General features: G+C 34.4%; 1 protein-coding gene and 1 long non-coding RNA gene across 3 annotated transcripts; both read right to left on the bottom strand.

Moving 5' to 3' along the window:
- Positions 1-833: 833 nt before the first annotated feature.
- Positions 834-3,148, bottom strand: LOC147556240 (plasmodesmata-located protein 2-like). 2 transcript variants are annotated; one of them, XR_015235258.1, is made up of 3 exons: positions 2,159-3,094; positions 1,343-1,467; positions 834-1,258 (listed from the first exon to the last, which is right to left on the bottom strand). XR_015235258.1 is itself a non-coding variant. In XM_086664077.1 (3 exons), the coding sequence occupies exons 1-3, from the start codon at positions 2,895-2,897 to the stop codon at positions 1,251-1,253; spliced, it is 867 nt and encodes a 288-aa protein (XP_086520203.1). In that variant the 5' UTR covers positions 2,898-3,148; the 3' UTR covers positions 834-1,250. The 2 variants fall into 2 exon arrangements, 1 of the variants encoding a protein (XP_086520203.1); XM_086664077.1 differs by having other exon boundaries at positions 1,343-1,462; positions 2,159-3,148.
- A 10,612-nt stretch (positions 3,149-13,760) lies between these two features.
- Positions 13,761-15,192, bottom strand: LOC147556239 (uncharacterized). Its single transcript, XR_015235052.1, has 2 exons — positions 14,913-15,192; positions 13,761-14,130 (listed from the first exon to the last, which is right to left on the bottom strand). It is a non-coding gene; the product is annotated as an uncharacterized LOC147556239 (long non-coding RNA).
- Between the last annotated feature and the right edge of the window lie 2,116 nt (positions 15,193-17,308).

The raw sequence follows: 17,308 nt of genomic DNA, 5'->3' as shown, positions 1-17,308 counted from the left end.
TCATTTTAGGTTGTTTTAGATGTTACATACTCGATGTCTGACTGAAATTGACCATATTTGACAAGGCGAATGAGACAATTACAAACATTTTGGAAGCAAGTAGAGTCAGATGATTCAGTATTTGAATTTAATAATATTACCAGAACTACCTTAATGTTAGAACCTACTTGTCAGACCCTAATGCAGTTGGGTTTCTTTTATTGTAATGTGGGAGGGTAAGGGGTATTGATTTTTGATAACTTATTAGTGGTAGATGTTGGATCACTTGCAAGTGGATTAACATTTGCTTTTGATAACTTATTAGTGCATGATGTTTGTTTTCATATATTTTTCAAGTGTTACAGAAAATGAGTAACTAACGATATTACCATCGCTGGCATCATGTAAACAATTTTACTGTCAACACTTGCTTGCCCAAGTGGTTGAAAGTGCTGACCTAAGCTCTAAAACTCTCGAGATCCCAGGTTCGATTCCCAAAAGAGGTGGAATCTATGATTTATTGAACTTGTATTATTATAGGTAAAAATAATGTAATAAATTTCTCCGATTTTTAAGCTTCTTTTATATTGTTGGATTTTAAGACTTTGTTATTAATGGTTTAACTTAGGCGGTTATCGTACTTATCACATCTTCATAATGGATCAATTCCTGACGATTAACGTGGATTGTAGTAGTCGATTTCTCAAAAAAAAAAACAGTTTTACTCGGTTTCCACGGTTACCCTCTAAGGAAGAGGGGTTATATTAGTTGTTTAAAAAAAAAAGGAGTATAATCCAAATAGTACCAATAATGTGGGATCAATATCAAAATCCCTCTAGTAGATATGAGAGAAATTAAAAAGGCAACAAAAACCAATTCAATTGATGAGTAAAGGTACAGGGTACTGAGCCCTACAGATTCCTCTGTCCCCCACCCACTCTCTCCCTTAAACATCTCAAATTCAAATCACCCTTCCAATTGCCTCTCTCCTACGCTCCCCCCTTCTCTCTCTCTATCTTCATTCACACTCCCAATGTTTCTCTCTCCTCCGACAACAACAATATTTTGGCCAATATTTTTAGAAACTTGACAAGAACAATATTTTGCACCTCATTAAAACCTCCTACCTACAAAAAAAGAAGAAAATCAAAATTGAATATGAAGACTTCCTTACTGACCCATTCTCCCCGAGCCAGCGTCGCTTTATTTGGAACAATAAGATTCGAACTCTGGTTTCTCTTGAAGAACCCGACCCTCATACTATCTCTTAATTAATCATCTGCCGAAAAAAAAGAAAGTCGGTAAAAAAAATGGAGAGAAATAAGAACTCGATTATTTGATAAAGCTTATTATTGGTGCTTACCGTCGTGTTTCTTCATCAAAGATCTTAGGAATAAGAGAAGCATTACAGCAAACCCAGCAGCTGCTGTTGCTCCCACCACTATGGCTACTGTCTTCCCTATATTTTGTGGTCCTCCTGAACCTATCCTTCACAAAATAAATAAATACATTAATATGATGTAGTAGTTAGGAAGAGGGCAACCGATTCGAGTATATGTGGACTCTGGAGATAACACTAACGCGTTCAGTTAGGACACTTTAGATTGGCAGGATAATCACACATTGGTAGTGGAAGGGGTGTAAGTGTAGGAGAAGCCTTACATTTTAAGCTGTCTTTTGGAGCGAGAGAGGCAAAAACCACCCATACTAGCATAAATGCCTAAGATATAACAAATCTCCGTCCAATAACTTTTGAAGTTAAAGCCAATGTGTGAGGGGGAAATGTTGAGACAATCCCACATGGACAGTGGAAGGGGCATGGGGTGAGTTTATACGTGCACGGAAAGTCTTACCGACTAAAAACCACCTAAATACTGGTATTTTGTTTTTAAAACTGTCAGCGTGCCTCGAACCCTTGACCTCTAAACCTAATAATGGTATTGGTCTTCAAGATATAACAAGTCTTGTGTGAGGGGGAGATTGTTAGGATAATCCCTCTAAAACAAAACTGACAAGAAGATATAAGATCAAAATCTAAACTTTTTACAATTCATTTTGCACTAAAGTTGAAAAAATAAATTAAATTCTCAATCTAATTAAAATCACATAGATTAAATAATGCAGAAAGATCCTTAAGTATGAATTGGAACTTGGGGGGAAGAAGTTAGGGTAACTATACCTGAAGAAGAAGACTTGTTTGGAACTCCATTAGGGTAATAACTATAAGTGACATAACACTTGTGAAGATAAATCTGACCAGAAATTGATCCACCACATTCAACTTGAGCATTTTGAACAGCTGATTTCACACATTGAACACAATCACCTGAACTCAAATCTCCTTCACACTGACCCATTACATACATTGATTCTAAACTTGTTGTTGAAAACCCATTTCCATTTCCTAATCCATTTTCCACCATTCCAAAAGCTGAGTTAAGTCTATCACTAAACCCACTTCCAGCTGCTTGTGAACCACCACAACTCTTATACAACATCTTAAACCCTGATACTTGTGGAAATCCAGATACTTCATATGACCCATAACAACCATTTAGTTGAATCCTTCCTGCTATTGTATTTCCACACAATTTTTGAGCTTGTTCTGTGATTTTACTAACACAAGTGAAACAATCACTGTTACTTAGATCTCCTCTGCATTGAAATAAACCAGAAATGGAAGTTTGGCCTGAACCTGAGTTGGTTTTATAAAACTTGTTTTTGGATGATTGTGAAGTTAAAGAAGTGAAAAGGGTAGCTAGGGTTTGTGAGTAAGTTGGGTCAGTAAATGTTTGGCTTGCACATCCTTTATAGACTAAGTTTGTGATATCTTGAGCTGTTATAATTAATGGAAGAAACCCAAAACAGAAAACTAGGGTTACAAAGATTAGACAAAAGGGGTTCTTGAATATACCCATCTTGAGTGAGTATGAGTATGGCTTTTGATTAAATCATTACTGGGTTTTTTTGGGCTTTTTTTGGTTGTTTGAGAGATGAGTTTCTTTCTGTTTCGAAGTTAGGGGAAGATTGAGAGTTTGGGTCTCTCTCTCTCTCTCTCTCTCTCTCTCTCTTACTTTTGTAGTTACTCACCTCTGACTGTATAGATAGTGAGGGTGGCTTTAACTGTGACTGAAATGTGGAAATTATAATTTGATTGTTTAAAGGGGTGCATAAATAGAGAATTTAGAACAATAGAAGATGGGGGATTGGGGGGTATTATACAGTTAAATAATTTATAATTTATAGTAATTAGTTACTGAGATATTCTCTGATTAGCTAGTTAATGAAATAAATTATAATTAATCACTGAGATATTCTCTGATTAGAATATTAGATTAAAGAATTGTAAAGACTGGTTCTGAGATGCTTGGACATTTGAAATTTCTAAGAATCTAATGGTTCAAAGACCTCAAAGATTAAAATAGTTTGTATGTCTGATTGTCTGCAAATCTTTGATTTTGTGGACTTCATCTGTTTGTGAGTCTGTTCCGTTAGGGGTAGTGGATTGGGACTTTCACAGACTTTCGTAGACAAAATGTCTCGTAGACATTTCAAGACATTTCAGATGACTTATTATAGAAAACATGTCTTCATAGACATTTTCAAGACATTGAGTTTGTAGACAAAATGTATTTTTAGACATTTCAAAACATTTGATCCATAGACAAAATGTCCTGGGGACATTTCAAGATCTTGAGTCCATTGACAAAATGTGTAATGCATATTATATTTGTACTAATCAAAAATATATTTTTCGACTTTCATAGACATCTGTGAATATTTGTGGACATTGATGAACATTTGGTAGACATTTATTATTTTAATATTATTATTATTGTCTAATCACATGAACTAATATATTTATACTAACATTTCAAAAATATATTTTTCGACTTTCGTAGACATCTGTGAATATTTGTGGACATTGGTGGACATTTGGTGGACATTTGGTAGACATTTATTATTTTAATAATATTATTATTGTTTAATCACATGAAATAATATATTTATGCTACCATTTCAAATATATATTTTTCGACTTTCGTAGACATCTGTGAATATTTGTGGACATTGATGGACATTTGGTAGACATTTATTATTTTAATATTATTATTATTGTTTAATCACATGAAATAATATCTTTATACTAACATTTCAAAAATATATTTTTCGACTTTTGTAGACATCTGTGAATATTTGTGGACATTTGGTAGACATTTATTATTTTAATATTATTATTATTGTTTAATCACATGAAATAATATATTTATATTAACATTTCAAAAATATATTTTTCGACTTTCGTAGATATCTGTGAATATTTGTGGACATTAATGGACATTTGGTAGACATTTATTATTTTAATATTATTATTATTATTATTATTGTTTAATCACATGAAATAATATATTTATACTAGCATTTCAAAAATATATTTTTCGACTTTCGTAGACATCTGTAAATATTTGTGGACATTGATGGACATTTGGTGGTCATTTATTATTTTAATATTATTATTGTTGTTTGATCACATGATAGACTTCAAATGCCTCTTGTTTTTTTGTTAAAGTTAGAGTACTCATGTGATGAATTGAACATTTGATTTTGCGGGATTGAGATATTAATCACTTTTATCAATCTATATAGTAAGGGTGGAGAGTATCTTTTCCCCTCCTCCCAGTGGTCTAGATTGACTCTCACAAGAGTATATCAAGTGGATAAGGTTTAGTTTTTCAAAATTAGATGGCCTAGATCCAATGAGATTTCATCCAAGGGTAGAGATGATAACAAAGAGCATCTTTCAAAAATACTCTTCACAAACAACCTATCTTCCCGCCCAAGCTTCTTTCTCACGCTCTCTCTCTATCTCTCGAGCCCTCCTCTATCTTCAATTCTTTTTTGGAAAACCTCCTCCTTATTCATCTCGTCTACTGTCTCATCTCATCGTAGCACAGGTATTATCTCTGTCTCGCTCTCACTCTCACACACACACACACACACACGCACACACACAAACACACTCTCCCTTCATCTCTCTCTCTCACTTTCACACACACACACACACACAAACACACTCTCCATTCCGACTCTTCCTTCATCCCCATCTCTCAATCTCATGCACAATCACTTTAGGGCTTTGAGTTTTTTGATTTTGGGTTTTTTGATTTTGGCCATTTAGGATTTCGTCAATTACTTGCAGATTTTGTGGACACAAGGAAGGCAAAAAAAGAATATGTTACACTGAAATTCGTTGTTGTTGTGAGTTCATTCTTTATCTAGCTTCATTCAAAATCTCATAAATGTTTTCTCTCGATAGAATGAAACATAAATATTTTCGATTTTATCAATTTGTGTCGATCTTAGTTTGATTCTAATTTATATTTGTTTTCTGTTACTTTTCTCTTCGTGTTTCTTGATCGATTTATGTTTGATTCTTTTTTGCATGGTTGCTTATGCATAACTGGATTCATGGAGTTTCCAAGTATGATTCAGATTGAGGGTTGTTAATAAATCTCTTCGTGGACTTTTGGGTTGTTGACTTGAGTTACATGTTTGTTGTTCTAAGTGAAAGCTCCAAGCATCGTCTATAATTTCAATTTTATCAGCTTTACTACTACTTACAATAGTGTTCATGGAAATTAATTTTCCTTACTTTCCGCATTATCTGTTTAGCTCTAACCATGTCAAATTAAGTTCATTAGTAGTCTTACTTCAGCGAATTAACATATCAGTTTTAACTTCAGAAAAATATTTTTTGATTTCATAGGTTTTACCTTCTTTAAACAAACTCCGAGTTCAGATTGTGGGTAAATGAAACCTAGCTCAAAGGTCTTATCTTCGTCTCTTTTTCTGATTTTCTCTCACAACTCATTTTGTAACAAATGTATATTTTTTTCTTCAGAAAAAAGTTAAAGAACAACTTAGGGTTATGGACTAATCGACTTAGGACTTCATTGCTTCAATATCCATTATTTGGTTACATTACTTGAGGAACTAAACTAATTTGGTTATGTCCACTTTAGTTGTGTCTCATTTAGTCTATAATACACTCCCTATATTGAGCAACTCAATCAATTTGCTAATCGTTTTTCCTTCTTTTCCTGCATTACGTAAATTTTTTGTGGTACCATCTTTGTATTAAAAATTTAGTTTAAGATTTCGTCTTTCAAACTGTTTCTTTGATTCAATTTTGTTTTTGATTTTTTTTGTTTTTGTAGACCAAATATCTCCATTTCTCTCAAAATCAATTTGATCGCTCTCTTTTTCTATCTCTTATCTCTTCTTCTAATTGTGAAGCTACCGATTTTCTTTATGTTACACTTTCTGTATTTTTAAAGTTCCTTAGGTTTATAGCTCTTCTAATCCCATCTTTTTGTTTATTTTGGTTGCAGGTGATTTCAGGTTAAACATTTGGTTTAGTTTTCAAAATTCTGACTTCACTATGTCTTCATCCAAAAACTGTTTTATGGTAAGTTTTTCTGCTTCTTTTCTATTACTTCAACATTCTTTTTATTAATCTACAACCTCTTTTAACAATGGTTGTGTATTTTCTTTTAGTTCTATCGTTCTTCTTCATTGAATCTTAATGTTTTACTTTGTTTCGTTTTTATTATCTTGAATTATTTTTTCGGATAAAGATAATGAATAGATAGATTCAGCTATGACTTTTAAATTTTGTGATTATTTTTTCGTCATCCAGAAAAGTTATTGATGTAAGTTCTCTATCTTATTCGGTTTACTATTATTCTTTTTTTTAAGGTTATTGAAGTTAAAAGGAGTCCAAGACGATAAATGATGAGGAACGTCGGTGTACTAAAGGTCATTCATGAGGGGAAAGCTACATACATTTCACGGTAGAATTTTCTGACTCTTTGACTCCGACAGTGCAAGAAATTGGAGATTGTGTACTTGCGAGGGCAGTAATTCAAGCTCAATAAACATATGAAGAGGATGAATATATGCATAGTTGTGCCAAAACAGTCTAATGAGCCCTGCAGTAAGAAGGGGGTTAATGAATTGATTTTGACAACTGTTTACGATTGTTTATTTCAATTGATTTTGAGTGTTTAGCTCAAGTATATCTTTATAAATATTCGAGATCGTATGTTTAGCTCTTTGATGCATTAAAAGAACTGTCTCCGCCCCATGGGCATGGGTTACACCCTAGTCTAATATATATTCTTTGGGGGCTTTTGACCTTGACCCCCACTTCTAATCTCCTCTCCGTTTTCTAAATGCTAATGCAAAAGATTATTCAAAATTTAATAATAAAATAAGCAATTCATAACAAGATATAGTTTCAAGGAACTCACCGTTGTATAGTTTTTTGAAAATTAAAAATTAAAAATATTATGTGAGATTGGGTTACATGGTGGGGGTGCAAGCGGGATGCTGGCACAAGTCCCCCACCAAAGAGTGTCTATTTTCGTATTGAGTCTTTCATTATAACTTATGGTCGTGATTTTTGGGCATAAAGAAAAACCTCTAGAGCAAAAAGACTTTATTCAACAAGATTTGACCTAGAGGGCATCCTCATTTTGAGTCTAAAAATTGATTTTTTTTTTTTTACTACCTAATCTTCATCTCCTGATATCTTTATCTTTCTTTCTTTCTTTCCTTCTCTCTCTTTCTCTCTTCTCCATCTCTTTCTCCCTCCCTCTCTTTCTCTAGGTGTTCCCTCTCTTTAAATGTCTCTATTTTTCTCTCTTTCTCTCTCTCACACACACACACGCAATCTTTCTCTGGCTCTGCCTCTCTCTCTCTCTCTCACACACACACACACACACACACAATTCTGGCGAAGTGAAGTGTTCTTTTTGTCAGAACAAGACCTTAAGGAGAGTTTCTGGCGAAATGTTTCTCGAATGTTTCGTGGTTGGTCAGCCACAAAATGTTTCGTGGCCGACCATCCATGGATTTCTCGTGGTCGGCCAACCACGAAGTCTAAGAGAACTAGTGAGAGAGATGAGAGAGAGTGAGCGACAGAGATATCTACATCAAGAAAGAGAGATGTATAGCGAGAGAGGGGGATAGTGGGAGAGTGAGGTGGGCGGGTGGCGGAATTGGTGGTGGTGGTTGGAAGTTATGGTGGTGAAGGAGAGGTGAAGCTGAAAATTAGGGGGCTAAAGAGAATCAAATGAATTTTTAGACTAAAAAAGTTCCTCCTGAGTCAATCTTGATTGATTAAGTATTTATTCTTCGGAGATTTTCTAGGATGTCCCAAAGAACTCACCTAGTCATATAATCATCATGGGTTGCAACTATCACTAGATGGGGGCACATATAGGCGCCCTCATTTTTTACTCAGGCATGTTTTCTCTCTTCGTGCCTCGCAGACTAGGCAAGTTCGAAAACACTCGGACTAGGCTTAATCCGTGCTAGGCTTAAACAAGGCAGACTGTAGTGGGCTTGAGTCTATTCAATCTGAAGCACACGAAGGCAGGTCTAAGGAAAAAAAAAAAAAAGAATCTCGTCAACAGTGAAGGCATGTCAAAGAAAAAAAATACCCCAATAGAGGCACCTTTACTTTCTTATGAGTAGTGTAAATAGTCATTGATAGTTGGATGGGTGCCAATTCAGTTTGCACACTGTCAGGAGTAAAAAGAGGTTGGTTTACTCCATTTATAACACTGCAAGCTTCTTAAGGTGAGATTGCTAAGGGTTATTTTGCGAAAGGATCGTATATAAGTACCGGGTTTTGTGAAAAGGACATGACCATTTATTATTTTGTGAAGGGGTTAAATTCTAACACCGTTACATTTTAACACTGTTAATTCTAACTACATTACTTTCACCGTGAAAAATTGGCGAAGGAGGAAAATTATGACTTTTACCTGAGAAATATTATTTTTCTTGATTTGCTAGATACCTCTATTTAAAATTCACTTAACTTCGACTTCTTTTAAACTATTAGATGAAATAAAATGATCCAATTAAAAGTGGTTGACAAATATGAGCATTTTAATGCACAACAAGCACTAATATTGTTGACGCTACAAAGCATTGTAGTCGGTGCAATAGACATTCCATTACAGTCAAGAAAGGTGCTTGTGTTCACCTCTCTCACCAAAATCTGGAAGGTTGAACAAAGAAAAAAAGAAGAAGATGAACTGAATAGGTTTCTTCGTGCAAAACAAAAAATAAAAAGTGAGGTTAGGCAAAATTGATCTATAGAAATTAACCATCCATGTGGAGGATGTCCATCGAATTCACTTGAAGTCACCTCGGTACATCTACATTTCGACGTTAATATTTAACGGTTAATAGTAGTCCACGACCCCTTCACAAAATAATAAACGGTCATCCTCCTTTTGCAAACCCCGAAATTTATGTACGACCCTTTTAAAATAACCCGATCGGTAATTATGAGTTTACCTGTGAAGTCTTAAAGCAAGAGACATTATCATTTGGGAATGACTTTGGAGAACCAACTAAAATTCTTCCTTCCCATGTTTCTTATTCATTTTATCCTTTAATATAACCTTTTATATCTCCAACTCTGCTGGAATCAAAAGAGTTCCGTTATTAATTCCCACCTGATTTTTTACTTTTCTTTTTGACTTTTTTTGGTTGAGTTTTTTTTTTTTGTTGTTGAAATCCATTAAATGTTACTTGGTAATTTTATAGGCATTGTGCGAATTTGTTAAAGGCAATGTGTTTTTCCTGTTTTGACAATACGACCATGCTTCTTTAAAAGCAATGCCTACAATAACCAAGTTTGAAGGTTCTCTTCACCCAAGTTTTCTTTTTCTCTCTCTTCAAAATAAGAAACTAAATCAAGCCTTAGATGTCAAACCCCAATACCTAAACCCTAGCTTCATCTCACCGGAAATATCAAAGTCAACGGTGATCGACGACCATCGAAACGTATCAGCCCATTGTGTTCATCACCTCAAACTCTAAGTGCAAGTGATACCATATTTGTTAGAAACTTTAGTAGACCACTATAATTGTTCCACAGGGTTAGCAAATTAAATGATTCTCGTTAATTAGTGGTTTTTATGGATAAACAATGAGAACTTATAAAATAAGAATCAGCAAATTAAATGGTTCTTCCTTATTTACCTGCCAAAAAAATCAAGACAAAAGAAAATATTTAGGAGGAGAAGATGAAGTGGTAGGGGAAAGTCAATCTGCAATTTTCTTTATTAGGTTCGTGCCATTCTCTCTCCCTCCCACGATTCTCTCCCCTTTTCTAGGTGGGAAAATGTATAGAGGTAATTACTAGAAAGGTCAAAATAATATTGAAAATGAGTAGAAAAGCACTAAACATTTGAAAATTATTATTCAGGTCAAAAAGTGTGCAAATACTAAAATACCCTTTTTTGTCATTTTGTGTAACTAAATTCTTTTATTTTTCTTTAAATTTTAAATCGATATAACTTTTGTTTGAGATGTCGGATTTCTATAAAAATTATATATTTAGAAATGATTTTTCATTAGCTTTCTAACAAGATCCACTTTCAATATTTTTTTTTCAAAAAAAAAACCCAGAAAAAAACGGCGTTTTTTCCCTTTACGTTTTTCTGCAAACGTGTTTGCAACGATCTGTTATGCAAACGTGTTTGCAACAATCTGTTATGCAAACGTGTTTGCAACAATCTGTTATGCAAACATGTGTTTGCATAATGTAAACTGCAAACATGTGTATGCATATGGGTTATTTCAGATGTTTCAACTCTGCAAACATGTATTTGCATATGGGTTATTTCTGCTGTTGTTTCTTCCTCGAGTTGATGGAAATGTATAGTAGCCAGATGACACGTCATCCCGAAGCTAAAGAAGTATCTCATTACAAAATATTTTAAAGTCACTGCCAATTTTCACAAAATCTTACTTTTACACCATTCCATCTGTGCCCAAAACAATGTGATATCAAAAATTTAAACAGTTACACCTCTCTCTCTCTCTCCTTGCTTCTCTGCAAAATAAGCTATCCAAGATATCACTCCTACCTGTTTCATAATTCTGTATAACTTGAAGAAATTCTAGTGATTGAGTAGATAGGAAAAAAGAAAATTTGTAATTTTTTTAGTGTTATGATTCTTGACGATACTAACTCCGGAAAACAGAAGAGAATTTGAATTTGTTAAATCAAATATACTATTCATTCAAAACTAGGTCAATGAATGAACCAAACGTTTCATTAAATGCATTTTGAAGTTCTAGTAACAATTCAGAGCTCAATTTAACAAGAAACTACTTGCACTGAAGAAGATTGATCAGATTTTCTAATTTCATTCAAAACACAGAAACATATCACACTAAATCAGATTGAAGTTTTAAATTCCATAACTTAACTCAAAGATGAACAATTCTATAATCTAATTTTTCACTACAACTTAAGAAACCAAGAAATACATCAACTAGCAGAACTGATTATTCTAATTCTCAACTACTTATCTCTATCAAACTTAATCATTAATAGAATAACAACTTCAATTCCTTAAGCAAAACCACATTTCTTATACATGCAAGAATTATACCGCCATTAAAGTAGCTCAACTACTCAAATACAAAATTTCCAAACATTTTACTGACCTGAACTAGTGAACACAAAATTCACTTCATTGAGGAATTTCTTCAACTACCTTATGCTACATTGTTCGCTTTTCCTCAATTAGACCTGAAACCTAGCCTTAAGATACTAAACTATTGAGCTCAAAATGTCCCACAAAAATCATCAATTTCAGTTCCTCGAAAATGAGAAATACAAAACAAATAACATGGAAGTGTAATCAAATAGAGATGTTTATTAAGAGAAAGAGAGAGAGACAGAAAAATGAAAAAGGACCTTCAAAGGAACTCCAATTTGAGGAGCAGCAAGACCACAACATCAAGGGCTTCTCTCATAACTTTAAGCATATTATCAATAATTCTCTCAATCTTCTCTCATTACTTTGTATTTGATTCCTTTTAGTATTGATACGAAGATCTTCGAATCAAGCCATGAACTTCATATCCTTTCTCGAGGGAGAACTCAGTTAGATATAAACCATCTTGACCGGTCATTTAGGTGATCAAAGCTATCATCCTCCGGGGATTTGTGGATTCTCAGTTTAGTTGCAGAGACGTCATGATTGTTCTTCGCTGAAAAATTCTAGAGAGAGATTGAAAAGTAGAGGAAGAGACTTCATGGGCAGTTCGGGAATAAAAAAGTTCTAAAACGACCTAAAAGATAATTATACATATTATTTCAAACTTTAAGAACAATTACACATATTATAATTACACTCTTCACTTATTTGAAAATTATAAGTGATTTTTTACTCATTATATAAAATATTTTGACCCAAACAGTCGTTTCCTAAAATGTATATGACTATACTAACCTTTGAACTCAATTTGAGAAATTAACGTCGTGAATCTAAGAATGTGGAGGTAGTTAGTACTTTTTGTATCCTTTAATTTATAACCGTGAATAGATTAGATGCGCTTGTATATCAACGGCTAAAATTTACAGAAAAAAAAAAATTGAACGTCTGAGATTTATAAAGCCAACTTATGACATGGCAAAAAAACCTAGCTGAATTGTTATATAGACTAGGGTATAGCCCGTGTCTCCGCCACGGGATAATTTGTCGATCATGTTAGTAGATGAAGACAAATTATAATCATACAAAAAAAAAAGTGTCGATCAAATTCCTACTAAATTCGTCTCTTGAAAATCAAAATAAAATCATTTTTTGCCTCAATATTAACATGACCAACACAAATTTAAGATGAAAATTGTAGGTAGTTATTTTAAGAATAAGTGGGGAGTTATATGTTGAGATGTAGTTAAATTAGTGGGGAAAAATCCAATGGTGAAAATTGAACTATAGACATTGACGGATGAGATTTATGATTGCAAGTTATGACATGGCACCAAAACCTATGTCATTTGTTATATAGATTAAGAAATTTTGATATTCACCCCATTATTATGTCGCTATTTGGACTACACCCCTGTTTTTTCAAAAAAAATTGATTTACACCCCCACGAGGATGGGAAGCATAAGAACACCGTTAAGTTTGAAGTGTGCGAATAACACATACCAATCTAGACAAAAGTACCCTTCTCTACATTAATATTTCCAACTCAAGTTCACCATCTTCTTCTTCTTCGTCATCATCATCTTCTTCCTCTTCACTATCAGTCTCCGTTACCACCACCACTCCACCTTCACCACCATCAACCCAGTAAACCTATCGCCATCAATTTCATTATGATCATAAGGTTTAATTTCATCATTTTCACTTAACTTAGGAGTTATAATCATTCAAACAAAGTAATCCAAAGTAGATAAAGATGGAGGAAGAAATAATCAGTTGGTCCTCTGTATTTAAAAAATCAAAAATAGCGGCAGACACCACGATTGAAGCTTGAAAAGCCACTCTAGGTAGATCTAGAGAGAGAAAGAAAAGAGAAATAGAAAAATTGAAAGCACAAACAAGGAAGGGGATGATGAAGAAGTGTTTGTGAAGGGGATGATGAAGATGGTAGTGATGATTGTGTCATGGTCGTAGTAATTGGTGAATGTGGTGGTAGCAACTTGCCAGTAAATCAGTTTGGCACGAAAACACCAAGCTCTCTTTATTTCCTTGCAACCAAACTTGTTGAAGAAAGAGGCTAATTGGTTCAATGAAACCAACTATCTCAGACAAAAAGCTTTGATCCTCTAATTAGTGAAGCAATAATTTCTAAACTGAGAATCAATACATAAACTCAAACGTGGAAATAGATTTTTGGTTTTTGTTTTGAAAATTGGATCCTGAGAGCAAGTTCAACCATGGAGGGGTTTAGGCTTAAAATCCACTTTTTTTTTGTGGAAATCAAACTTCATTTAAATGCCAATAGGCTAATGAGAATTACATCATGAAGTTGAACAACAAAGACACAACCAAAGCCGGACAAACAAGACAAGTTATGCGCACTTGGGGTGCCACTAGAGCTGTCTGATCTAACTGGTGGACTACTTCTGGTGCAGTCACCACTAACCATCTGAGGGTAGTTTTAAAACCGATGTTTCTTTCACCTTCTTCTTTTCTCGTCATCAACCGTCGGCGTGTAAATCTCTGGTTTGCGTCTCTGATTTCGGTACATCGGTAGAGAGAGTTGTAAGTTGATGAAGAAACTCCCAATAGTGGTCCATGATCAAAACACTCGGTCTGATTAAAAACGAAAATAACAAAAGGGTCCTAAAGATCAACAAAATAGGCCCTAAAGACCAACAAAGAAACATAACGTTTATTGTACTAATAAGTAGAAAACTAATAACTCTCTCTTCTCCCTTGCTCCGCATCACCACATCAACCCAATACCCAAAGCAACTCCAATATCAATAATAACCCTTTTTGAAATTCACATCAAGCTTAGCCTTGGTACCATTAAGGTATACAGATCTTCAAGTTAAACAAATTGAGAATGGGCAAAAAAGGAAAGGTAGGAATAGTTTTGGTTCTATGTTGATTGACAAGTTGTGTTCTTCAATATAGTTTGGAGAATTCAGAAGCATGGTTATTTAACATACCTTGTATATAAATCTGGTTTATAGGATTTCGTTAGATTTTGAAATTGATCCACAAATGACAGGAGTAGCAACAAAATCTCATGTATGATTTTATCTCAATCTAAGATCAAATTGAAGTATATCTCTTATCTATAAAAATAAAGAAATAGGTATTCTTCGTCTTTATCAATTTCAACAAAAATACCTAATTCCGAACCTAATCCGTATATTCGATACACAAACAAAACTTCTAATATTATCAATGATAAGAGAATAAATTGAATACAGTAGCATCAAAATCACGACCTGGATCAACTCAGAAGACAAACCATATGAAGATTATAGTATAGAAACGAGATCTAGATCGGATGATTATGGTATAATATGAGTTTGTATCATCAACCAATGGTGAAACTTCCACTAAAAAGCAAAATACTCTACCTCTAAAACACCCAACAACCAGATCTTGTCATGAAAGCAAAATACTCCACCACCATATCCAAACCCCATCACCACTTCCACTAAAAAAAAACCAGATCTGAATCCCAACATCTCCGCTCAATACACCACCACAGCCAGATCTAATCAACGATTAAGGAGAGAACGAGGGAAACAAACGAAAAAGGAAAGCAAAAGAGGAAAATCCGGCGAAGGGAGTCCCTTCACCGGAAAAACTATATCTCGAACTCTCTTTCTCTCTCTAGGAATAAACGGTTATGCAAAGAGGATTGGTTTTCTATTAAATGAAAGTATTCTACCAGAATAATCAACTCAACTATGAAGGGATTTTGGCAAAAATATTATGCATGTGCGAAACACGTGTGTAATTTTTTTTAAAAAAATGGGTTATTCCCTAAATGATCCCTTAGTTTATGACCAGCTTCCCGTGTAACCCTGTTGCTTATCGAAAATATCCAGATGGCCCTCTTTTTGCCGTTATCGTCGTAGGAGCGTTATAGTCAGATTTTCTATCCAAAGTTACCCTTCTGTTCATTCTTTCACGTCATATTTCTCTATCTCCGCCTCTATCTCTCTCTCTCTCTCTCGTTCTTCTACAAACACGGATTTCTTCAAAGATGATGAAGAACTTAAACTACTAATTGAATCAACTGATGATCTTTCATTGAAGTAACCAATTTCTTCATTCATCAATATATTTTCTTTATTAATTTGAAGAGAAAGTCTACTTGCATCAACATCTGATCTTGAACCTATATTATTAACATCACCAAGCTTATTTCTTGAACTTGACGATGATGACTCGATCCATATGAAAGGAGTCTTGAAGGAAATTACCAGTCTGGGTCTTGCTTGATTTTGAATTTAGTGAAGAGGGTAAGAAGCTACAAGAATTGGGGTTTTGGTACATGGAGAATGACTACTTTCTAATGAGAAAAAAGAGAAACTTAAGTGGCCCGACCAAAGAACTTCTGGCACGACTGAAGTACTGTTGGCCCGACCAGAGTGCTCTGTGTCCCGGCTAGAGTGCTCTGTGTAACGTCCGTCTCAGATGTTGTGGTATGTCGCATCCCAAGATGAAGGTCACCCCTCTCGTGCAAAGCCCTACCCCATCCCGAATGCCTGAACCTTTTGACCTTGCTCTTGATACCCACTAGGTTCGTTATAAAGTGCCCGAGCGAGAGCACTTGTCGTGTTGCTTTCTGGCCCAAGATTGTGAGTTGTCCCTTGTATTCTTTGCTTGGTCGAACCTTGGAACCTGCAAGTTCGGCCAAGTGACCTCTAAGGACCGACCCTCTTATTTCCCTTATCCCTCTCCTTTAAGCTCCAAACCTAGCCTCTTCCTCCGCAAACTTTCCAAATGTGGAAGATGAAGCGGGTACATTTTAGATTTTTGTTCTTTGACTACTAAATTCATGTGAAATGTCAAATTTGCCCCTTGGCTCGTGCTAGCTACTTTATTCCTTCCCCTGACTCCACCAAGCTATTTTGACTATATTTTTTTTTTACTTTAATAGACTCTATCTTGACCCATTCATTCTATAGCTTGACTCCAAAAAACCAAAAGACGAAAATGCCCTTGGTACCATTTCATCATTTTCTTCTCTAATCTTCTACCAAGTTGATCATAGTGCTCATAAGACTCGTTAGACCTTCTTAACTTCTTTTTTACCTTCTTTGATGCAAAATGATCAAAATGCCCTTAGTGCTCTTTTATTTCTTAGTGCTTCCCGTTTGTTCCTCGAGCTCTATGGTCTTTCCCTTTGATACTTATGAACTCTCTAGAGTTCCTTAGCTCTGTTATTTGCCTAGCTCCTTTGGTCACCTTATCATGAAACTAACAATATTAGTACATACAAGGGACTTCCCCATCCAAGACTCCAAATTAAGTGACTTAAATGAGATGTTTTCACATCACATGATATAAGCATTTCTATTTGTCACGAGAACAGTTATGTTTCTTAATGCATTTTCCAATTTGTCTGAATTTAGCTATACAAATATAAACCATTTGCTCGTTTGCTCCAAGATTACTTATGTTGTTGAATTACAGTAAATGTACATATTGGTGGTAACATATATCAAAATATGTAAAACATATTCGACTTTGCTCCGACTTTAGTTAGTATGGTTTGATTATGACTTGGTAAATTAGCATTTGTGTGTTTGCTACTAAGTTATGTTGTTTAATTCATTTTCAAAATTATATGACTTTAGTAATACAAACAAAGCATTTTTGTGTTTGCTTCAAGCATAGTTATATTGTTTAACATTTATTAGAATATATAATACTATTTCGAGTTAGCTGTCTCGAGTCAATATGCGGAAAATGTGTAAGAAATATAACATTCTCGAAGCAAACTACAACATATTTTAAT

This window comes from Eschscholzia californica, unplaced genomic scaffold, assembly GCF_041429995.1.
Source record: "Eschscholzia californica isolate CP2 unplaced genomic scaffold, dmEscCali1.0.p SCAF_2, whole genome shotgun sequence".
Taxonomy (NCBI): domain Eukaryota; kingdom Viridiplantae; phylum Streptophyta; class Magnoliopsida; order Ranunculales; family Papaveraceae; genus Eschscholzia; species Eschscholzia californica.
The sequence above is the reverse complement of the archived record's forward strand: the minus strand, read 5'-3'. Positions and strand labels throughout refer to the sequence as shown.